The 25,327-nt window shown below is 44.3% G+C and overlaps 2 protein-coding genes across 3 annotated transcripts in view; one reads left to right on the top strand and one right to left on the bottom strand.

Annotated features, from left to right (window-relative positions):
* Positions 1-10,718, bottom strand: part of SASS6 (SAS-6 centriolar assembly protein) — a 131,261-nt gene extending 120,543 nt beyond the window's left edge. The window contains exons 1-3 of one of the 2 annotated variants that reach the window (XM_077452833.1): positions 10,586-10,718; positions 10,133-10,524; positions 6,624-6,684 (exon numbers count right to left, since the gene is read on the bottom strand). In XM_077452833.1, the coding sequence (XP_077308959.1) occupies positions 6,624-6,684; positions 10,133-10,203 (132 nt within the window). In that variant the 5' untranslated portion in view covers positions 10,204-10,524; positions 10,586-10,718. Of the gene's footprint in view, positions 1-6,623; positions 6,685-10,132 lie in introns of both variants that reach the window. The other variant, XM_077452832.1, reaches the window with a different exon arrangement.
* A 59-nt stretch (positions 10,719-10,777) lies between these two features.
* Positions 10,778-25,327, top strand: part of TRMT13 (tRNA methyltransferase 13) — a 44,955-nt gene continuing 30,405 nt past the window's right edge. The window contains exon 1 of the mRNA XM_077452834.1: positions 10,778-11,043. Coding sequence (XP_077308960.1) covers positions 10,882-11,043 — 162 coding nt within the window. The 5' untranslated portion in view covers positions 10,778-10,881. The remainder of the gene's footprint in view (positions 11,044-25,327) is intronic.

Here is a 25,327-nt window from a genome sequence, read left to right as displayed (position 1 = left end):
CGATGCTCTTCCCTGCTAAGCTGCGGATCATCCATTAAGGTAAAGCTCACTTTTGCACTTGTCCAAAGGATACTTTGGCCTGGATAGACACTCGTTTTGGGAAACAACCTAGACAATGCAACCGATGCTGTACTCAGTTTTTCATCCTCTTTGCCTCACTACTCCTCTCTCCTGTAGCAATCTTGAGCACCCGTGGGTCTCGCCATCCTTCCTTTTGCCTCCTAAACTCCATGGCTACCGATGACCTAGGCATATAACCCCTGCCTTGCCTTATAGGACTACTACTGTTTGTACCTTCTTATACAGGTTACTGTTCTATCCTGCCGGATGGAACCTTCAACCTTAGAGAGCCTCTCTGGACCCACTACCTCCCCCACTCCATTAGGCGGCAAGGCCACAGGTTTTTGTTTTCTTGTTTAGGGAACCAAAGCTCACTATTTCTGGGATGGTTAAGCTGGGTGGGTTTCAGTTTTTTTTCCCCTTTTTGGCCCCCCTCACGTTTTAGATGTTGGGACTGGCTGGATTTCTAGTTTTTTTTTTCTGTTGCCGTTTTTTATGCTCCAATCGCAGATTCATTTCTGTTGCTACAGTGCATTTAAACCGGTATCTCTCGTACAATGTTTTACATGTTATATTGCATCTTCCCAGGATCATCCCTTTGTTATGCTGTATATCGGGGCTCGACAAACCCCGGGTGCCAGGTCGCATTTGCGACTAGAATTAGCGACCTGGGGCGGCACAGCTGGGGCATCCCGTCTCCGCGCGCAATCGCATTGGCCTGCGCCAGCCTGTAATTGAGGCCGTGGCTTTTGCGGCCTTCTGTGGTCCTATGCTTCCTTCTGGAATCTTTGTGGCGGTCCTTGGTATGACAAGACAAGCAATGCTAATGGAGCTTCCCCTGCCTGCCCATCTCCTTCCCAAAGTGGAGAAGAGAAGGAAGTGATTGCAGGCGTCTTTTGCCTAATATTGAGTGTGGGGTGGCTGGTTTATTTAAGTAAAAACTGTTTATTTTTTTCTTAATTAAAAATGTATTAATTGTCATCTCCCTGCTTGGCCCTGTATTAGTGTCACTTGATATGTCAATAGCAGTTAGTTCTGATCCAGTGTGAGATTGTAGCCGCACTATCGTAGTCCCGCTCTAAGTTGCTGATCGCCACCATTACGAGTATTAAAAAATGAAGGAAAACTCCAATATATAATATATTCATAATCTGTAAACTAACTTTCACACAAACAATAATAATAATAATAATAATAATAATAAAAACTTATTGTGTTTTTTTTTTATACCAAAAAGACATAGCAGAATGCGTTTGGCCAACATTTATTGGATATGTTTTAGTGCAAAAAGTAAAATAGCTTTGTCGGTCGTTAAAAACAAAACAAAAAAAAATAAATAAATAAAAGCTGGCTCCTAACTTTTTTAGCTGGCTCTTAGATTCCAAGCAAATTTGTCAAGCCCTGCTGTATATGACTGAATATGGCTAATGTGCTAAAACTGATCTCTTGGAACGTCAGGGGTTTGAACTCACCTCTTAACCACTTTTGGACCAGTCGCTGCAGTTATACTGCAGCAAGTTGGCTCCCCTTTTGCGAGCCATTGTAGCTGTACGTTGGCTCTTTAAGAAGCCGCTGGAGGCGCGCATGCCTGAAGCGTGTCCTCGGAGCTGCTGCGAGAGCAATGACCGCCGGGCACCCGCGATCATTGATGACCGAACGAGAACGGGATGTGTGTGTGTGTTAGAGCTGCACAATTAATCGTCAAGAATTGTTATCTTGACTAAAGTGTTTCACAATTCTTTCTATGCAAAGAATGCTCTCTGCTCTTCTGAAGCCACAGCCCTCAAAAGAAAGGAAGAGAAAAACAGGGCAGTCTGCCAAGAATCAAAACATCTGTAACAGTTGAACAAGTATAAACATTGTAACAATTTGTCAACGAAATAATGATGACTTTAAAGAGGAGCTGCACCTAAAAAAGAAAAAATTTTTTTTTTAAAAAGTCAGCAGCTACACATACTGCAGCTGCTGACTTCATAAATGGACAGTTACCTGTTCCAGGGTCCAGCGATGTCGGCAGCAGATGACGAGCAATCGCTCATCTCTCGGCTGCCCCCGCCTCCATCCTGTCAGGAAAATCGGGAAGTGAAGCATTGCGGCTTCACTGCCCGGATCCCTACTGCGCTTGCGCGTCTTCACTGGCCCCCGTTGTGTCCTGGGAACTGTATGTTTCCCAGAACACAACGGGGGAGGGGGCATCTGCGGCTAGCTTGTCCCGGAAGTGGGTGCAGATACATGGATTATACAGGCATCTGCTCCCTCCTCCCCCCTGAAAGGTGCCAATTGTGGCACAGGAGGGGGGGTTCAGATCAGCAGACCTTCCACTTTAGGGTGGAGGTCAACTTTAATGAAAAAAAAGAAAAACAGTAAAGTTAGTAAAATCTTTTTTATAATGTGACAGATTTTACATCATGAGAATCGTGATCTTTTTAATTCTTTTTTGTTCAATTATTAAAGAATCAAAAGTACACTTTACACAACTAAAAACAAAGTTTTAAAAAAAAATTACGTTGCGAGATTCGTGATCTTTTTATTCTAAGTAAAAAAAAAATTGAGTCTCATTTTGGAGAAAATCGTGCAACTCTACTCTGAAGAGACTACTACTATTAGACCCAGGACTCTCATGCAAAAGACAGCTGGGTGACTCATGGACTGAAGAGCACAAGCCTGGAAGTGAAGAGTTTACCATTTATTCTGGGGGAGAAAAGCTCAGGCTTGAGCTGTGTCTGGGACTATCGGCAGATGCTCAAAGCGATGAGTTCTGATAATTCAGGATCCATCCAAACTGGTGGCAGAAACATGGTGACATGTGCATCCTTGAAGTCCACAGAAGCCAGGAAGGCAGGGTACCCAGGCTGAATTCTCAGATTCCATACGGAATTTCTGAACTTTATGATCAGGGGGATCATCCTCCTAAGATGCAGCAAAAACTGAGGCATCGAGATCTTAGTTGGCCTACTTTTGTTTTTTTTACCTGTGTCCAATCCTCTTGTAGGCGGCAGGACATTATACAGGATTTTTTTTTTTTATAGTGCCAACAGTTTCCACAGAGCTTTACAACGTGAGGGTAGACAGTACAGTTACAATACAGGAGGAATCAGAGGGCCCTGCTTGTTAGAGCTTACAATCCAAAAAGGGAGGGTCAAGTGATAAAAAAAAAAAAAGTTATCTACTGTTGAGGAAGAGCTGAAAAAAAACAAACAAAAAAAAAACGTATATTTGTTAGGTGAAGTCAGGATAGCCTTCTCTATAACAGATGGCTTTTCAAGGATAACCTAAAAGGTGGATAAAGTAGGAGATAGAAAAACAAAACCCACACACACACAAGTGTGAACCCAGGCAAATTCAAACACCTTTTTATTTTTTTTGCCATCTTTCTTCCATTTGGGAGAGTTCCCTTCCCTTCCTGTCCCATAGCCAAACCTGGAGGGAAGAGGAAATACTTCCAAAGTGATGGAATCCTTAGTCGAAACAAAATTGGATTTTTTTTTCCGCTCTGTTATAACAGCAAACAGGACAACCAGAGGCAGTAAATGTCTCAAATGGGGCAGGGATGGGACAGCAATAAAAACATGACGGGTGTTAAACTCAATGAAATGAGTCACAATAGGCTTTTTTTTTATTATTATTTCATAGGCCTTTCATTTTGCCTCACTTTTACATACAGCCCATAGTGTCCAGCAATAGTAACAGTTACAGGGATTGGGACAAACTACTAGTGACACTAATGGCATTTACAACGGGCAGCTTGAGTTTATGTGATCTAAATTTTTTCCATAAGAAAAAAAAAATAAAAAATACTTTATTCGATTAAGGCCTCTTGCACACAGGAGTAAATGAAACAACGCGCACAGATACATAAAGATAGATCAGTAATACAGCAATTAGTACCAGGGATCAATCGATTATTGGCGAGACCGATATTCATCTTTTTTGAATTAGCGGTCACAAACATACCCGAAATTACTTCAAGGGGTGAGGCATGCCTGCATCATCCCCGATTCCTCCATAAAGAGTACCTGTCACTGCCAGTGCCCATTACAGTCACAAGGGATGTTTACAACAGTGCTAAAAGGAAAAAAAAAAAAAGTACATTTTTTTTTTTTTTTTAAATGTACAGAATATCGGCCATCGGCATGAGAAATATATATAAAAAATGTAAATGTCCTTTTCGGTCTCGGTCAAGTGCATCCTGAATTTTCGGTTTCGACACCAAAATTTCAGAATTTTCACCTCCTAATGCATATACACTTGTAAAGCTCTTCTTCATTGCCAATGTTGCAATATATGAGTGAATACGCATGTATAAATCCATGTATGCACATTAATTACTGCACTCAAGCCAATTAAAAAAATGTTTTTAAAAATTAAAATATATATTCTATTTGATTTTTTAATTAATATCATGAAGTTAAATTAATATGAATTTATTGTCAGCAACTTTTGTGCAAAAAAAAAAAAAAAAAAAAAGCTCAAGGAAAATGCATCCTTTTAAATTCTAAGAGACCCCTTTCACACTGGGGACGTGGACACGTTCATGCTAAAGCGCTGCTCATTTTAGCGGCGCTTTTCACCCCAAAGAAGGGGTCAATAGCGTCCATGTTGTTGCGCTTTCGAAGCACTTTTCAGTGGGCAGGGAGTTTCGGGAGTACTAAATACAGCGCTCCCAAACCGCCCCAATATGCTGCTTGCAGGACTTTTCCTAACATCATGCAAGCGGACCGTGCCAGTGAGAAAAAAGACACACCAAAATGAATGGGAGGCAGTTTTCAGGTGCTATTTAGAGGCGATTTCTAGCATTAAAACACCTGAAAACTGCCTCAGTGTGAAAGGAGTCTGAATTTCTTCACACCGGTCCATTGCGCTTCCATTGTCGTGTTAAAAATCCTGCTTGCTGCATTTTTTGGTCAAAAAAATAAATAAAAATAAATCGCACCTTCCCGTTGAAATGCATTAAAAACACAGGAATAATGCATGAACAATGCACCCATGTTATGTTTTTCCATAAGGTTTGGCACCTTTTTCCTCTATCAGCATAATACCGAAAACACCATTTACGCCCATTTTTTTGGTTGTGAAATTTCGGTACATCTCTAATATGCATACACAATGTCTTTTTATACCTTTATATTCATACTTTTTTTTCCCCTTTACCTACTGTAGTGGGTCTCAAGCCTGTCACCATGAGCAGCAAGGGCTGGAGCCTTAAAGGGGTTCTAAAGTCAGAAGTTTTTTTTATCTTAACGCATCAAGATAAAAGCCTTCTGTGTGTAGCAGCCCCCCTCAGCCCGCTAATACTTATCTGAGCTCCATCTCTGTCCAGTGATGTCCACAAGTGTCTTGGCCGTCCAAGACTCTTCCTCTGGATTGGCTGAGACAGCAGCGGCACCATTGGCTGCCACTGCTGTTAAAGTCAGCTAGCCAGTCAGAAGAGAGGGGCTGGTCTGCCGGGCAAGCTGCTTACTGTGGGGAACTCAACAGGAGGGAGGGGCCAGGAGTACAGAAGAGGGACCTGAGAAGAGGAGGATCCGTGCTGCTCTGTTCAAATCCACTGCAACAGAGCAGGCAAGTATAATAGGTTTGTTATTTTTAGAGAAAAAAAAAAAAACCCACACAAGACTTTACAAATCACTTTAACCCACCACTACAGCCACTGCCTACGCAAGATTAAAAAAACATTTTACTCAGGATCTGTTAACACAATCCTGAGTATTAACATCATTAAAGGGATTGTAAAGTAATTTTTTTTTTTTATTATTATACTTACCTCCACTGTGCAGCTCGTTTTGCAGAGTGGCCCCGAACCTGCTCCTCTGGGGTCCCTCGGCGGCTGTCTCTGCTTCCTCCCGTAGGTACTTCTCACGTTCATGGGAGCTCCCTCGCATGGTGGGAAGCACCTGCAGGCGCACTCCTGTGATACAGCCAGCGGCTATAGCTATAGCCGCTGGCTGCATCACACAGCCCCGGCCCTGGTGCGTTGCATCATTGGATGTAATTGACAGCAGCCCAAGCCAATGGCTGCACTGCTTTCAATCCATCCACTCCAGCCAATCAGCGGCCAGGCTGAGCGGCGAAGAGGACGTCGGGGGCGAACGCGCAGGACTATCGAGGGGTCAGGTAAGCAAAAACGGAGGGGACTGGGCGCGTCGGAACTGTCAGATGTTTTTTCACCTTAATGCATAGAATGCATTAAGGTCAAAAAATATTTACCTTTACAACCCCTTTAAATTATGTCCATGTGGAAATGGCCTAAACATTGTCTAAAGTTTGTCTATTTGAAGACACGACCATGTCTGGCAGGCTTCTTCTACCCATCCCCTGAAGTTTTTTCAGCTGACAGTTGCAGAATGACACCATCATATAAAATGAACTCATACCTACCTACATTAGAGCAATTGCATGAGGACTGTTGAGAAGTTATACTAATGAGACGGTTGTACCAAACATAAAAGCTCAATGCTATAAAAAAAATAAATCAATGGTTAAATTCACTTTTCCCCCTAGTAGAGCAAATATCATCAGCCTTCTTCAAGGAAACATCAGATCGCAGATAAAAGAATACACACCTTTTTATGGACAGGTGTGGTAGCTATGTGCAGCTCTATGCAGATCCGGATCCTTTGTCGCCTGGAAGACATCAAGCAGCATCACGTTAAGAAAACTCACATCACTCTGAAGCAATGCTGTTCATTTAGTGAAACAAAGCATCAGCAGGGGCTAAACATACTTAAAGCGATATTAAACCCAAAAGCAAAAATGTACTAATACTGCATAGGGCTGGCGAGTATAAAAAACTCAATTCACGATTTGAATAGTTTTTTTTATTATTATTATATTAAAGTGCATCAACAAACAAAAATGCAAAAGGCAAACTCTTTCTCTAACTGAAAAGTCATTGAGCAAGTAAAGTGGCACATTAATACAATACTACAGGAGATTAGCAGAGACGGCGGACATACTGCACGAGATTAGCAGAGACGGCGGACATACTGCACGAGATTACCTGTGAGTTGGGACCCCAAAGACAGCTTTGCAGAGTGCACTGCACAGAGGACACAGGAGGCTGTATTCGGGCGCTATCAGAGAGGGGGCGGGGGCTCCACTTGGAACAGAGCGGCTGTAGTTAGAGCGATCGGAGTGGGCGTGGCAGAGCTTCTGGCCCTGCCCACGGACCTCTGTATTCCCCAGCCAGTATAGAGGGGGCGGGGCCGGGAGCTCCACTGCTTTAACTGCAGCCATTCTTTTCTGAGCATACAGGCTACACGGGGCGGAGTCAGCACACCAGTGGAGCTCCTGGCACCGCCCTCTCACTGCTGGCTAGAGCAGGAATACAGCCTCCCGTGTCCTCTGTGCGCTCTGCAAAGCCGCTAGTTTTGCCTGTAATGTTGCGACGGGCCTGCGGACACGCCCCCTGCTACGGAAACTCTGAAGGGAAAAAAAAATATATAAAAATCTGAATCGATTTGAACTCAACTCGATTCAAGATTAAAATAGATTTTTTTCCCCCAGCCCTAATACTGCATACCAATAATTTCATCTGGTGGCTTTTTCCACCACCCCCGCCCTTTTTTTTTTTTTTTTTTTTTTTAGGATTTTTCCCTGTTAATCTACCAAATAACTTCCTGTCTTACAGTATCTCCACAATGGATGGATGAGCAACGGGCACCTTTGGACCGCAGCATTATCAATCTGGGATAGGGGTAGTGTTAGACACACAAGATTTGGATGGATTTAAAAATTGTGCCAACCCCAAAAATAAAAATGTGATATAATTACAGTTTACCAATCCTTAGCTGTTGTGGCCACAGTGGATTCAGCCAGTAACACATTTTCTGTTTTAGGATGTCTGCATTCTGGATGAAGTTTTATTATTATTCACGATTTATATAGCGCCAACAGTTTACGGAGCACTATACAATGTATAGAGGGGGGGGGGGGGGGACAACAAAATTACAGTACAATACAAAAAGGTACAGGAGGGCCCTGCTCGTAGAGCTTACATTCTAAAGGGAGGGGGTGGTGGTACAAAAGGCAATAGCTGCAGAGAATGATTTGATGGGGGTGGCTCGGGGACAGTTAGATGGGTGTGGGATAGGCTTCCCTGGATAAATGAGTTTAGGGAACTCCTAATGGTGTACAGGGTAGGGGCTGATCGGACAGACCAGGGCAGGGAGTTCCAGAGGATGGGAGAGGCTCTGGAGAAGTCTTGAAGGCGAGCATGACAGGAGGTAACAAGGGAGCTAGAAAGCAGGAGGTCCTCTGAGGAGCGAACGATTTGGGTGATATCTGCGGATGAGGTTGGTGATGTAGATGGGGGATGAAGTTGTCATGCAGACACCTTTGGACAGCAGCATTGTCAGTCAGGGAAGAGGAGGGTGTTATATTACCAGATTTGTTTGGACTTGACCTGCAGCCAACAACTTTATAAACAGTTAAAGCAAGATTTTTTTTGGTGTCGCTTGGGTCCACAGCGCTCTTGCCCACCGCCATAAGGACCAGGCTGTCAATACTACACACACAGCCAGTACTGCAGCTGTTCTCCCTGTCCGTGAAAGAGCTAGAGAGAGAAATCAAGATGTTTTTCAGGGCTGTGTTGAAGTTAGAGAACCCTGCACACCATCTGGGACAGCAGAGGACAGTGTATAAATTGGCTGCTGTGCAGGCAAAGACTGCTGGGAACCGCCTGTATTTATTGGGAATAAAGTCCCCAGAGACAGTTCTCCATCTTGCTGTGGACTGGATGGGAGTACAAGTCCCAGCAGTGCAGGATGATGGGAGGAAGGGAAAAAAAAACAGAAAAAAAAAAAAAAAAAGACAATCCCTAGGCTTGGGGGGGGGGGGGGGAGTCACGTGGAGGACAGTACAAGGTGACCTTGAGTGGGCTGCTGTGTCAGAGAGAGCAACTCTGCTGTTTTATCTGAATGGAGGTCACAGCTGTGAAAGATGGCCACCACCAGGTCCTGAGCCATCACTGACATCAGTTCCATAATAGATTGTCACTTCCTGGTCCCAAGCCACCACCAACGTAAAAGCGTTTTTTTTTTTTTGGGGTAAAAAAGGGTCCTGTTCCCTTAAGGCATGTTATACAGCACAGCATTTCTGCTATCATTTGGCCCATTGTCTCACCTGTAATACCGGTCTGATCCTGCCTGGCTATGCCCTTCCCCCTGTACACTGACCACGATATATCAAGGCTGCTCAGCCCTGACATGTCAGCGTACGTGCCTCCATCAGTCGCCATGATTGACTCTTTACCCCAATCTGTTATCAGCAATCTCTGAAAACCGCCCTACCAGCAATGTGAGCCTGTGCTGTAGCAGTCTTTCAGCCATAGCATGGGCGGGAGGTGGTTAATAGTTCACTGTGTGCATGTATAGTACGATTTAAGCCAGCCATAGACGGAGCAATGATTAATTTCCCCAACACAATCATCACATCTAGAATCCAACAGGCTGGTTGTACCAAAGTTGATTAACGTGTCTGCCCATTCATTTTCAATTCAATCTGCCCATACATGGTTCAAATCTCAGGTGGTCCCTGCTGAACCAGCCGAGATTCAAACCATCAATGGCCGGCCTGAATTAGACCGTAATGTGTGCGAGATCCGAAATTACTTATGGCCTCATTCGCATGGACAGAAAACATGCAATGCACTAAAAAAAATAGCCATGACATTGTTTATATGAAAAAAAAAAAAAAAAGGGAGGGAATTTACGCAGGAACTTTTGTTAATTTGTCCAATGATCAGTAAAGTATTTATGGCTGTGTTACAGTCATGTGACCATAGCATTCAGAGAGGAGAATTTTGCATAATTTATGCCCGTAATGTGTATAAAATTCTAGTGACAAAAAAAAAAAAAACGAATACTCCAGCCAATAGAATTAGATTACACTCATGTGCTTCTAAATACACCTTTACATACGCCCATAAATGCACATACATATGCAACATTAGAGTTATTTTTCTGGCAGCACATCTGGAGCATAAATTCATACACGTGTGCATGTAGCCTACATATACACACATATACACACACACACACACTCTATACATATTTTTTTTATTTTTTATTACCTCTCTTTGCAGTCCTGGTCTCTCATCAGAACCTTCAGCTCTCGGCTGAGCAACTCCTGGACTCGAGACATGATGCACACAGGCCTATGTATGTGCTATTCACTTTATAACAGGGTTCCAATATTTGCAGGATAATGTCCTGCTCCTGTTGGCTGACCCCGGCCCCTCAGAGCTCCATTAATCCCACACGAGTCCTGCTGTCACCCCTATAATACCCACCGGCTACCCTCCCCCTAAACTGTTTACTGTGTCTGTCTCCCCACAGGACACCCTCTCAGTACCCGGCCTCTCTATCCCCTCACAGGACACCCCTTCTTCCTATACCAGGCCTCTATCTCCTCACAGGACACCCTCTCAGTGTACCCGGCCTCTCTATCCCCTCACAGGACACCCTCTCAGTATACACCGGGCCTCTCTATCCCCTCACAGAATACTCTCTCAGTATATCCCGGCCTCTCTAACCCCTCACACGGTTCCCCTCTACGTATACCCCAGTCTCTCTATCGGGCCTCCAGGAGTCGCGGTACTATTTCCAAATCAACCGCCCGCTACGTCTTTCCGGTACGCGCTGACGTCTTGGCGTCCAGGTCTCTACGTCGCCATGTTGCATTCGGGTGCTGCAAGTTTCTTTTGCGAAGGGCGGACATCTTTATTATGGGCAAAGAGGTGCCTATGCTGTTGTAGAGTAAAAGGGGTGATAGAAGATATAGGAAGGTTATTGAAAATTCCATACAGCCACGTAGGAGCTAATGGAGGTCACTGAGTACCAAGCAGAACGTGTCCCAGAGGAGGGGGCTGGAGGGCCCATGCCGGGGAGATGCAGTCACTTTGTACAGAGGAAGAGGAGATATTGTAAGATGATCGTATCAGAAGGGAAGAAGTTCTGTGGTGAGCATGCAGACAATGGGGAGGTAATTATTATTATCAGAGAGGGGATTGACACTACAGTAGTACATGGAGGGAATGTTCATACTGGAATATGTGCAGCATTATCTCTTCCAGCCCATTGGGATGATATAACAAGGAGGGTGGCTTAGAGTGAGTGATAACAGGAAACCTGAAAATAACCAGAACTGCCATTTATTAAATATATTGCATGTAAATTAAAGTGGAACTAAACCCTCCTATACTTTACAGCCAGGGAAGCTGCCATCTTAGCCTCTGTTTGATCTGTAGTTGCCATGGTGCGGCACACATGTGATCAGTTATGTCACCAGACAGTTGATGGCTTGACCATTCAGCTGAGAGCACAAGCAGATGTGACAGTTAAATTGTCAGGCTTCATTCCACCTTTAACCGCTTGCCGACCGCCTCACGCCAATATACATCAGCAGAAGGGCTCGTACAGGCAAATTAACGTACCTGTATGTGGCACTTTAAGAGGCGGCTAGCGGGCATGCGGCAAGCTCCGCGAGTCGGGTCGTGGGTCCTGCGGAGAGGAAGAATGGGGAGTAGTGATGGGAAGTTCGGATTGTTAGGTGTGACCTCAACAAGTCACCTATTTGTCAGGTTATGTTACCGTTTCCCAATTGTTAGTTAGAGTTCTTATCCAAGCAAAGAGACACGGAGGTATTATTCAGTATTTCTGCTCAGAAGTCCGTCGTTAACTCTGACTGTCTCTGACTGACTCTGGCTCTGAGGCTTCTTTATTACATCTTTTATAGACAGAAAAGGGCAAACATCAGCAAATGTAAAAAAAACAACATTTTCAAAGAAAAGACAATTCTCCGGGTGTTATCAGCTGATAAGACAATCTTCTGGGCGTAGACTGCTTTTTAGGGCTGATGCGGCCTCTTCTTGATGAGTACGTGACTAAAGATGACTAGTCCTTATTTTAAAGAGAAGGATAGAAAAATACATGTATTTAGTAAGACATACGGTCAACCATTTTGTTTCAACATATACCTTAATCCTTACATTTCCCCCTTTGACATCACCCCTCCCTCTTGCCCTGGGTCCACCTGAACAAGTTCTAGTCGGCCTATATCCAGAGTACTCTCCCTGACCGCGAGTTGTCAGAGGGGTATACACCCATCCCCCTGGACAGTACCAACATCTAAAATTCAGGAAGAGTGGCTTTTCTGACAGATGGGTGATGTCAAGAAACTAAATCTACCTATCTTCACAAAAGTTCCATCTTTTCCGCATCATTTACCTTGGCTTTCTTGCAAAAGCACATAAACAGCTTAAAGCATACATAAAAGAAAAATACGAATAAGAGCACCACTATAATCGTCATTGCTGCCTTCTTAACCCAAGAGAATAACCCTGAGAAACTAAAAGTTCCACCAAACGGATCCCAGTCGCGACCAATATTTCGGGCCTTCTCTTGTAAATTCTTTACTTCCGTACGGTGTTGTGCAATGATGTCATAATAGTCAGGTACCTCAATGCTGGTGTTATGTATCCAAGTACAGCACTCATACTTTCAATTGCTAATTCATGTAATTCTAATTGTTGTCTGATGGCTCTGGTCTCCAGATTTAACTTAGTAATGTCATCAGAGTTTTTCTCCAAAACATCATTAATAATTCCTGTATAGTTATTTAGTCTTTTCATTAAGTCTATACCCCATCCTGTCCAGGACGGGAACCAAGCCCATGCCATGTCCTTCTTCAGGAATATTTCTCTTTTACTACGATACCTGAGGGGATATCTAGGGTGCATGCTAGCTTCTAATAGGTGATCACCTCGTTCATCACCTACTACTCCCATTACTGGTACTAAACTTGCGAGGTAGCACCATCCCTGAGCTCTTCTAGGTATCCAAGTATAACATTTATCCTCACAACAGATATATATATTATTTCCCAGTGCTACTGATCTTGAACTGATATCATTTCTATAACGAGAGGTGTATCCATAGAGGGATAAGTTGGATACTAACCACCTAACATTATTATCCACAATGTTAGTGAGGAAGTCAGATAATGTCTGGTGTGTGCTGGAATTACTGGGATAGAAGCTTCCATTTAATACGACAATGGACAAATTAAACTTGCTGTCTTGGCATTCTCCATTTCCTCCCGTTGTGTTCCCTAAGCTGAAACACCAATCAGGGGAAAAGGCGAGACCATTTGACTTAAACATTACTGTCTCGCTGGTATTTGTTCTAATTATGTTAATGCTACTGTTAGCAAGATCAGTATAGTTTATAGGAACTGCCATCAGTGGTATACTTGCTGTGCTGGGGTGTAATTTGCTACAAATCCAACATTTCTCATATCCTGACTTCTGGGCATAAGCATATTTAAACTTCAGTAATAACATTTTTTTAGAAAATCCTTCATCCTTGTGTATTTTATTCTGTGAGGTAACCAAACTATTAGCCAGAATTACTGAAACAATAAAAAGATACATGTTGTCTTTTGCCAACTGGCTCCTTTTTACAGTGAGAAGCGTGGATCCAGGTAGGTTTCCCTTCCAATTTCACTGAGGTTGCTGTAATCAATAGCACCTGGAAAGGACCTTCAAACCTTGGTTCCAGTGTCTTTCTGGTATGTTTCTTTACATACACATAGTCTCCTGGTTGTAGATCATGAGTACCTGTGACAGAATTAGGGTCTGGAAGAGAAGAATACACACTCTTGTGGATTTTAGTCAGACGCTGTTGCAACTGTATTACATACGTAGTTAAACTATCACATTGTAATTGCATACTTTGAGGAAAATATAAACCTAATCTAGGTGCACTTCCAAACAGTATTTCATATGGGGATAACCCTGTTTTTCCTGTTGGGGTGTACCTAATAGAGAACAAAGCTAAGGGTAGGCACTCAGGCCATGGTTTATTTAACTCTTGCATAGCTTTTTGTATTTTCAGCTTGATTGTACCATTTACTCTTTCTACTGATCCTGAACTCTGTGGGTGGTAAGGAGTATGAAAACTTTGTTGAACCCCTAACATTGCCATCACATTTTGCATTATTTCTCCCGTGAAATGTGTCCCCCTATCTGATTCTATTGTTTCTGGGAGACCAAACCTAGGTATCAGCTCAGTAATCAGTTTCTTGGCGGTGGCTTTTGCCGTAGCTGATTTCACAGATAACTTTCGGGCCAGCCTGAAAAATAGGCAGATGCACACGAGAACAAATTCAAAGGGGCCGCTCTTAGGCATTTGTATGTAGTCAATCTGCAGTCTCTGAAAGGGATATTGGGCCCGGACCTGATGTTTACGTGGGGTTTTCACTCTCTGTCCTGGGTTATTAATCAGACAGATTTGGCATGCAGCACAGTAGTTCCTTGCAGTACTACTGAATCCAGGGGCTAGCCATCCTTGGCTTACAATCCTATACATAGAATTGGAGCTGACATGAGTGGGTAAGTGAACAGCCGCTGCCATTGCGGGGTATAGAGAAGCGGGTAGACATATTTTGTCTCCTTCTCTCCATACATTGTCAAGGCCTGGTGCAGCTCCCTCCTTAACCCAACGGTCCTTCTCAATAGCCCCTGCTTGTTCCTGTAGTTCCATTAGCTGCTGCCATGTGGTTTCGGGCATACTCACCTGTACCGTGGCTAAGGTCTCAGGGCTTACTTCCCCTAGAGCTGCCTTCTTTGCAGTTAAATCTGCAAATGCGTTTCCTTTTGCCTCAATTGTTTTTGCGCTCGTGTGTGCCGCTATCTTCATGATGGCTACTCTTATAACCTTTTGAAGATTGTTCAGGACTCTTTTGATTCCTTCACCATGTTTAACAGGTGTGCCTGCTGCTGTAAGGTAACCTCTAGCTTTCCATATGTGGCCATAATCATGTGCCACACCGTAGGCGTATGCGGAATCAGTGTAAATGTTCCCTTCTTGTCCCTCCAAGTGTTCTAGGGCTTTCTCTAGAGCGGTTAGTTCCGCTTCTTGTGCCGACATGTGTGCTGGTAGTGACTTTGCCTCAATTACCTGTGTGTCCGTTACCACAGCATAACCTGTGTGATATTTACCTTTGTCATCGGCAAATCTACTACCATCTATGTACAGTGTGTGTTCTGCATTTGCAATGGGTATGTCTGTGACATGTGGGAACCCCGTGGTTTCTTGTTCCATAAGTTGAAAACAATCGTGTTCATCAGATGTTATGTCATGAAATGAAAGTGTGTCAGAATCCTGAGTATCTTGTGCTGTATCTACACCATTATCATCATTACTCCCCCCTGTCAAATCTGTCTGTAATGGTAAAAGCTGTGCTAAGTTAAAAGAAGTGCATCGCTGAAAGGTAACATTGGGGGGTAGGAGCAAAGTGCATTGTAGACGCAGCTGCCTTGCCATTGATATGTGTTTTGGTTGGACCTGTGACAAGATGGCGTGTATGTCATGTGTGGTATGTACCACTACAGGATTGTCTAAGACAATTTCTGAGGATTTGTCAATGATAATTGACACTGCTGCAACTGCTCGTACACAGGACGGTGATCCTCTAGAGACAGGATCGAGAGCCGCCGAGAAGTATGCTACCGGCCTTTGTTTGATGTGTTGTTGTGTCAACACCCCTGTTGCGTGTCCCGTGATTTCAGCAATGTACAAATGAAATGTTTTGGTATAATCAGGGATCCCGATCGCAGGTGCCGAAATCAGTAACCTTTTTAAGGTGCTAAAAGATTCATGACCTGCTTCTGTGAGTACATAGGGTACTATTTTCAAGCAATCATATAATGGCTGCATCAGAGAACTGGCATGTGGTATCCATTGTCTACAATATGATACCATTCCCAGAAACATACGAAGTTGCTTAAAATTGCGTGGGATATTCATTTGTCTTATGGCCTGGACTCGGTCTTCAGTGAGATGTCGAGTACCCTGGGATATACAGTGGCCCAAAAAGACAACCTTTTTCTGGCATACCTGTAACTTAGTCCTATTCACCTTGCACCCTTTTTCAGCCAGGAATTGTAACAATGAGAGAGTGGCTTTTAAACAAGTATCGTTATCCGGACAACATAACAATAGGTCATCTACATATTGCAACAATACACAAGTGTCAGGCGGTAGCCATTCCCCCTATTTTTACTTTTTAAGGTTTAGTCAGTGGGGCATCGGACAAAAGACCGTCATAACCACTTATGGGTATGGTGTCACGGGACGTCATGTGTGGAGGGACTACTGAATCAGACAACAGACTGCGTGACGCTCCTGTGTCAACCAAACAGGGAATATGTTTACCTTCCACCTTCATCAACATGTGGAGCATTTTGTTCTCTGATTCAGCTAGGACTGGGGCAAGTCATGCGGTCGGATCGTCCCTATCATTGGTACGCCCCTGTCTGTAGTCCCTCGTGTCTCTGTCCGTGTTTCCTTCCTGTTCGTCTTTTATCCTTTTCCTACAGTCTCTTTTTATATGTCCCACCTTGTTGCAGTAATAACAGGTAAGAGGTTTACGGGAGGAATTCCCTCCTTCATTGACCCGGGCAACAGTGTTAACTCCCGGTGTCCTTCTGGGTTTAGTTTCTGCTAAATCAGCCTCTATGCCTTGTGCTTTCTGCAACAATGTTCCTCTGTCCCGTATGGCTCTCCATTCGGGAGTACATGCCTTCAGTTTGTCACCTATTTGGGGTACTAGTCCTTCCATAAACTGTCGATTGAAAGCCCTAATGGTGACGGGTAAGGCTAAATCTAGACCTTCGTCAGCCATCATGCTTTCCATGTTGAGGTAAAATTCTGTAACAGTCTGACCTGGGGCCTGTTTTATGGGCGCTGTCGAACCCCTTTCCTGCTGTTTCCCTTGGCAAAATTCTCGTAACTGAGCAATAAACAGGGGTCTAGAGTCTATATGACGAGGATGTATTCCTGGTGGATCTGCCGCTGGATCCCCTTGTGGTCTATGTGGAGCAATTTCATTCATAAATTGATTAAACATCGTTAGTGTCATTTTATGTCTACACAAATCTTCCCCATCTTGCCAAGTCGCTTCATGTGTGTCTAGTAATTGTGTCACGAATCTACAGAATGCGGCAGGTTTTGCTACGGGATCAGGAGCATTCTGTATTAATGCCATAAGAGTGTCAGCCGACCAAGGTGTCCATGTCCTCAGAACGACTTGTCGGGTCACTGTAGGTGGCTGTCCTGCTTGACCCGCATTTGGATTATTTACTTGTATTACCCTAGTCCGACTATGGACTGGAGCTACGGGCTCTGGTCTTTGAGCGCCGCAATGCACACATTCCTGTGCCCAGTCTGGGTTCTGGATACCGCATACTCGGCATACCCATCCTCTTCCTCTTAAGGAAGGATAAAGTTTTGGTCTTTCATTACCTGGTGTGGTGGTGTTATAAGGAGGTGGAGTATCTCCCGTATTTACCCTATCGCCGGGAGCAGAAGGAAGACTTTTGTGTCGGACCTTCATATCCCATCCACCCTTTTCCTGACAATACTCCCATCCCTCCTCTTCAGCCCTGTTGGAAACCTTAATTAAACATTGTATTTGTGATACCCATCTGTTCTGCAATATCTCTCCCTGTCTGTCTTTCTTTATTTCTTCCCAACCTTCTACACTTAATCCATTTTCTCCATCCATCCCCAATTTCTTGAGAATCCTATTCGTGCCCTGTGCCTTATCCTTCCCATACAACATTGTAATTATGTCTTTAACAGCATAACATTTCTGAGATTCCTCCTGGGGTTTACCATGTGTCTGGCCCATTTTGACAGTCCTGCCTAGGTGGCGTTTGGATCACTTACTAAGTGTCTCGTTGCCTTCTCCTCCTAGGGTGCCAAAATATTAAAAACCTCTCCTGGATGAGATTTCTGAAATCGAATTACCTTATATGCTAGCCAACTGGCAAATATTATGACCAGACTGACGGCTACAACATATACAAGCATTCCCTTTTGGTGGCCAAACACATATGACTAGGTCTCCGGGACTTTGTGGAGACCTTATTTCCGTCCCATTACCATGGAATCTCTCAGCAATCGTTTCTTATTCCTGCTTTATCGAGGCAGTCAGGACTTATACTTTCAACCCGTTTTTAGGCTCATGAATCAAAAAGCGTATATCAAACTTAAGTGTCGGACCCCCAAAGTACTCTTACGAGTTAAGGGCGCATTCCGTTACCCATTGGGATGATATATGTTTCAATTCACACCATACAAACAGGGCTTATCTCATTCACAACAGACAGATGACAAGTAGACAGACAAGAAACAACGGTAACATAAGCCAAAATATTAAGTTCAAGACCCGCTTACTACAGAGGTTGGTTTTTACCTGAAGAACAATTCAGACAGATCAGGTGGGCACAAATCTAAGAAGCACAGAGTTTATAAGAAAATAAAGCTTTTCTTACCTGCGCAGGATTTGTCTGTGGTTCTTGATGTGCCCGACCATTTCGTTCCGTCCTTATGTTCGTTCGCCTCTTGTAGTTTCTTCAGCGAGTCCCTATTCGCGGCGCCAGAAATGTTAGGTGTGACCTCAACAAGTCACCTATTTGTCAGGTTATGTTACCGTTTCCCAATTGTTAGTTAGAGTTCTTATCCAAGCAAAGAGACACGGAGGTATTATTCAGTATTTCTGCTCAGAAGTCCGTCGTTAACTCTGACTGTCTCTGACTGACTCTGGCTCTGAGGCTTCTTTATTACATCTTTTATAGACAGAAAAGGGCAAACATCAGCAAATGTAAAAAAAACAACATTTTCAAAGAAAAGACAATTCTCCGGGTGTTATCAGCTGATAAGACAATCTTCTGGGCGTAGACTGCTTTTTAGGGCTGATGCGGCCTCTTCTTGATGAGTACGTGACTAAAGATGACTAGTCCTTATTTTAAAGAGAAGGATAGAAAAATACATGTATTTAGTAAGACATACGGTCAACCATTTTGTTTCAACATATACCTTAATCCTTACAGGATCTTTAAAATGAATCTGTTCATTTCGAACTGCTCACTGAAATGAACCGATTCAATGAATCGATTCTTCGGTTCTTCGGTTCACTTGCTGAGTCTACTGACAAGCAAGTGAACCGAAGCTCTGATTCAACCTTCTTAAATGAGTAGAATCAGAAGACTGATTCACACGGAAGGTTGGCAGGTCCTGGTAATGTTTACTTTGATTTAGTTCATCGGCGCAGAGCACAATTGTTGTCAATTGACAATTATTCCATTGTTGTCAGATTAGCGCAGTGTCATGCATTTTGGTGATACACAAACAGCTGTGTTAGGCTGGGTTCACACTTGTGCGATGCGGGAACCCTGCGATTCCACGACGGGTTCCTGCATCGCACCCAACTCGCACGACAGTTCACAACGACATATGCGAACTGCTGGGGAGTGTCATACAATATTAATGGCACCCCCATTTCAGTTCGCATGTCGCACTGCGAAGTGTCAGTTTGGACATGAATCGGATCGCATGAGTGCTATGCGATCCGATTCTGGTGCGGACCAAAAAAAGGGTCCTGTGCGAGTTTAGTCCGAATGCGATATGATTTCAACCATACTATCTGTATTGCTGAAATCGCATTGCACGGACATCGCCTGTGATTTGCACTGCAGTGCAAATCGCATGCGATTTTGCACTATGCTGCAGTGTGAACCGGCCCTGAGCCTAGGTTTCCGCAAATTTGATGGATAGCAATGTTACCTGTGAAGTTGCCCCAGAATGCAGTTCACATGCACACAAACCCCGCTTTTCATTTAGGCTCTGTTTCCACTTGTGCAACTTTTTTGCCATGACTTGAAGCAATGTTTGTGTAATCTTGAGGTCTCTGCCACAAGTCGCATCAAAGTCAGACAAAAGTAGTACAAAAACTACTTTGAAGTCGCACAGATATGAACTGAACTCGTTGGAAATCATGGGGTGTGACTTGTCATGTGACTTTGCAGTCTCAAGTCGCAGGACAAGTCGCATGAGTGTGAAAGGTCCTTAGGCTGTCCGTACCACCTGATCACTGCTGCTACCTCATTGGTTTAGTGTATTGTTTTACTGGTGGTGACTCGTGGTTCTTTCAGTGTACTGGGTTCTAAAAACTGATACGATTCTTTAACTCGGTAACTTGTACGATTCTTTAACTCGGTGTACTGTTCGATTCTTTAACTCGGTGTACTGTGTACTCCTGGCTCTTGTTTTAAGTTTGTATCCAGTTCCTGAGTGTCATTGTGCTTTGAGTCAGCTGATTGGTTGCAGGGAGGGGCCGAGCTCTCTCACTCTAGGATCATATTACCACTGCCAGCTCTGCTGCTCTGCTATGTACTGAGTGCAGAGTGAACTGTTTCAAACGAATCAGTTCACTGAAAAGAATCGATTCATCCAGTTCATTAAAGAGGAAGTAAACCCTGATGGGTTTACTTCCTCTTTTTTTCCCTGCAAAGGTAAAGCATAATGGACTACTATGCATCGCATAGTAGCTCATTATGTGTCACTTACCTGACACAGGAGCCAGCGAAGTCGCCGCTGATACCTGTAGTCCGCCGCGTCCATCTTGCTGGTGGCGTCTCGCAGCTCCGACCAATGACAGCGGCGCAACCGCGATGACGTCACTCCCGCGCATGCGCACGGGAGTCGCGCCTCGCAGCTCCGTTGCTGTCATACGGCGAAGCCGCGATGACGTCACTCCCGCGCATGCGCACGGGAGTCGACAAATTTGGCAAATCCATTCTTGGATTTGCCGCATTTAGTGCGCCTGCGCGCCGCTGTCTACGGCGCATGCGCCGTAGACAGCGGTGCCCATTTTCGGGCAAATATCTCCTAAACCATATAGGTTTAGGAGATATTGCTTGGACCTACAGGTAAGCCTTAATCTAGGCTTACCTATAGGTCCAAGTTGTTTGGAAGGGTTTACTTCCTCTTTAAAAAGAACCGGTTCAAAAGAACGATTCGTTCATGAACTGGACATCACTAATGGGGAGATGCCAATGTAAACAAGCATCTCCCTGTTCTGCCTAGTGACAGTGTCACTGATCTCTGCTCCCTGTGATCGGGAACAGAGATTAGTGATGTGTCAGATGTAGCCACGCACCCTCCACAGTTAGAAACACTCCCCAGGTCACACTTAACCCATACACTGCCCCTAGTGGTTAACCCCTTCACTGCCAGTGTAATTTCCACAGGAATCAGTGCATTTGTATAGCACTGATTGCTGTATAAATGACAATGGTCCCAAAAATGTCCGATGTGTCAGCCATAATGTCGCAGTCATGATAAAAATCGCTGATCGCCGCCACTACTAGTAAAAAAAAATCATGAATTAATAAAATGTATAAAAATGCCATAAAATTATCCCCTATTTAGTAAACGCTATAACTTTTGCGCAAACCAATCAATATATGCTTATTGCGATTTTTTTTTTTTAGATTTTTTTTTATCACAAATATGTAGAAGAATACGTATGGGCCTAAACTGAGGAACGATTTTTTTTTTTTTTTTATATTATATTTTTTTATTATAGCAAAATGTAAAAAATAATGTGTTTTTCTCAAAAATGTCGCTCCTTTATTTGTTTATAGCACAAAAAATAAAAATAAAAACCGCAGGGGTAATCAAATACTACCAAAAGATTTTTGTGGGAAAAAAAAAGGACGTCAATTTGTTTGAGAGCCACCTCGCACGACGCGCAATTGTCCATTAAAGTGACGCAGTGCATTTCGGGCATGCCATGTGAATGATAACTGTCACATTTGTTTGTGCGCTCAATTGAACTGTCAAGCCATCAAGTGGCTGGTGTCTTAACCACTTTGCACCAGCAGTATCTCATATGACGTCATGGACTTTCAGTAGTGATATTTGAATGATGCCGGCAACTACAGGCATCAGTCAGATATAACTTTTTTCCGCCAGCGATTCTGTGCACCGTAAGAGGGATCATAGTGGCAGTTCAGCCACCTGATCGTTCTTACAGGCGGTGGGAGGGGACGGCCCCGCTGTGCTCCGGTCTCCCTGTGCGTTTGGCGAGCCAGAGAATGAATCGGTCTCCGGAAGTAAGCCATAGAGATTTCTATTGACCAGATGGTCCCCAGTCATCTCTATGGCCCTCGAAAGGCCCGGGCGCAACGTTATGATGTCACGTCTGGGTTATCGGATGTGAACCAGGCCGGGGACTCGGCTGAAAAAGGCCGAAACAGGTTTTTTTGTTTTTGTTTATCTTGGTCTTTCTAGCCTGAAGGAGAGATCAGGGGTCTTATAGACCCCAGATCTCTCCATAAAGAGGACCTGTCACGCACTATTCCTATTACAAAGGATGTTTACATCCCTTGTGCACAGAAGAGAAAGAGTATGTAAATCGTGCCCACATATGTAAACCGCGTTTAAATTACACATGTGAGGTATCGTCACGTGCGTTAGTGTGAGAGCAACAATTCTATCCCAAGTCTATACAGGTAACCTATAAATATAAAGCGTCACTCATAGAGATTTTGGGGCACCAAAGTTTGGCGCCATTCCACGGGTTTGTGCAATTTTAAAAAGTGACAAGTTAGGTATCTATTTACTCGGCGTAAGATCATCTTTCACATTATATTAAAAAATTGGGTTTACATTACTGTTTTGTTTAAAAAAAAAAAAATGTTTGAAAAATCACTGGACAAATATTGTGTGACATAAAAATTTGCAACAACCACCATTTTATGAACTAGGGTCTCTGCTAAAAAAAACATAATGTTTGGGGGTTCGGAGTAATTTTCAGAAAAAAAAAAAGATTTTTACTTGTAGGAGCGAAGTGCCAGAATTGGTCCGGATGGGAATTGGTAACTGATCATATGTGCAACACCATGGCAACTGCAAATCCAACAAAGGCTAAAGTAGCAGTTTCCTTAGCTGTAAAGGATTAGGGCAGGGATCCTCAAACTACGGCCCTCCAGCTGTTGCGAAACTACACATCCCATGAGGCATTGTAAAACTCTGACATTCACAGACATGGCTAGGCATGATGGGAATTGTAGTTCCCGAACAACTGGAGGGCCGTAGTTTGAAGACCCATGGATTAGAGGGTTTAATTTTGCTTTAATGTGGACCTTCACCCTCCCAACTAGCTTCACAGGATTGATCAGATGGGTTCAAACTAGGATCCCAACAGGCAGCCCAATCACTTTTTGTCAATTTGCTCCTACCTTTCCCCTCTCTCACAATCAGACTGCTTTTTTTTTATTTCCCTATTGGGGAACTCTCCACACATTTCTTGGATTCTATCCCAGGTGAAAATAGCGTTTTCCGTTACCTGCAGAGTCCTGGGATACTCACGGTGACATATCCCGAGTTACCTTGAAGTACCCTACAGCATTGGTTCTTATTGAGACCAGCACCCAGTAAAATCTTTTAAAACTTTCCATGTTCCAAGAGTAAAAAAAAAAGTTTATACTCGCATAAAAAAGTATGGGAAATACAAAAATTTGTATTGATATTCTGGAAAGCTCTGGATTAGGCTGGGTGTCATGTGGGGGTGAAGGTTCAGGAGGGGTTTAGGAGATTTTGCAGCAGACTTGGTAGCCCTGTAGTGGATATTTCTGGAGGGAGCTGGGACGACTCTGGGGGACTCTCCAGGAGTCTGGGGTGACTGGAGGCGGGACTGAAGGCTCTGCTGAAAGGTAGGCACTTTGGGGACTAATGCTGCATACACACGACTGGACTTTTTGGCAGAAAAGGTCAGACGGAATCATGTCATCGGATATTCTGATCGTGTGTGGGCTTCAGCTGACTTTTTTTTTTTTTTTTTAAAGTCTGACGGACCTAGAAATAGAACACGTTTTAAAGTGGTTGTAAACCCTTACAAACCACTTTGACTTACAGGTAAGCCTAGATTAAGGCTTACCTGTAAGTTCAAGAAATATCTGGGGCTTCGTTCTCAGGTAAGTTATTCATAATGAGCTAGTATGCTATGCATATGCATATGCTATGCATATGCATATGCTTGCAGGTTGCATTTAAAAAAATATATATATAAAGTGCCTTTACTTCCTCTTTAAATTTTCAGACGGAATCAATTCCTATCGGGAAAACCGTTCGTCTGTATTCTAGTCCGAAAGACCAAATACGACGCAAGGGCAGCTATTGGCTACTGTCTATTGAACTTCCTTTTCTAGTCCCATTGTACATCATCGCATTTGAAACAAATGGACTTTGGTGTGATCATGTGTAGGCAAGTCCATTCGGTCGGAACTCCGTCGGAAAGACTATCAGAGTTTATTCTGTCAGAAAGTCCGGTCGTGTGTACGCGGCATAAGAGCTCTTAGAGGACCTGGAGGCACTGCAGGCCACTATGGGAGCTGGAAGAAACTGTGGGAGGTTGGGATCTGCAGGTAGCTAAAGGTCCAGGAAGAGAGAGGCCATGGTTAAGAACCACTGCTGATGGCTTGTAGTTTTCAATGAACTACCAGAGCACTGGTGAGTGCTCTAGGTAGTTTATTGATGGTTCATGTCATTGTGTAACTGCCTGCCTGTGCGAGGTGCAAGCAGACAGCTTATGCCGCGTACACACGTAGCCGACTATCCGGCGGACTTAGTCTGGCGGACTTCCCGCCGGACTGCCCGTCCGACTTTTCGAACGGGCTACTTGCCCACACACGGCACTTTTTCAGCGGACTAATACGGCGTACTAAGTCCACCGTACTATCCGCCATACTTTTGAAATGAACGGACTCGCCCAACCACGCGGAGGAAAGTCCACTCATTTCGAGCGCGTCTCCAGGTAGGCGGGGCCAGCGAAGGAGACGTCGCTGGCCCCGCCACCTGGTATGGACTTAAAGGGGAACCCCAACGCCAAAAAAAATCAGCGTGGGGTTCCCCCCAGGTCCACATCAGACCCTTGTCCGAGCACACTACCCGGCCGGCCAGGAAAGGGGGGACGAGCGAGCGCCCCCTCCTGAGCTGTACCAGGCCGTCGCGGCCCCCCCACCCCAAAGCACCTTGTCCCCATGTTGATGAGGACAAGGGCCTCTTCCCGACAACCCTGGCCGTTGGTTGTCGGGGTCTGCGGGCGGGGGGCTTATCGGAATCCGGGAGCCCCCTTTAATAAGGGGGCCCCCGGATACCGGCCCCCCACCCTATGTGAATGAATATGAGGTACAATGCACCCCTACCCATTCACCTGTGAAAAAAAGTACCAAAAAAACACAACACAGGGTAAAAATTGTTTATTGCACAGCTCCGGGGTCTTCTCGCCGGACTCCTCTGCTATCTTCTGCTAGCTCTTTTACTAGCGGAGGAGCCCGGCTTTCTTCCTCTCCGCCGGCCTCTTCTTCCGACTTCGGGGGTCTTGTCCCCCTCTTCGGTTCTTCTGCCGGGCCACC

This window comes from Lithobates pipiens, unplaced genomic scaffold, assembly GCF_037356315.1.
Source record: "Lithobates pipiens isolate NorthernLeopardFrog02 unplaced genomic scaffold, aLitPip1_a1.2 Scaffold_23, whole genome shotgun sequence".
Taxonomy (NCBI): Eukaryota; Metazoa; Chordata; class Amphibia; order Anura; family Ranidae; genus Lithobates; species Lithobates pipiens.
Note: the sequence above shows the minus strand (reverse complement) of the source record. Positions and strands in the feature narration are given on the sequence as shown.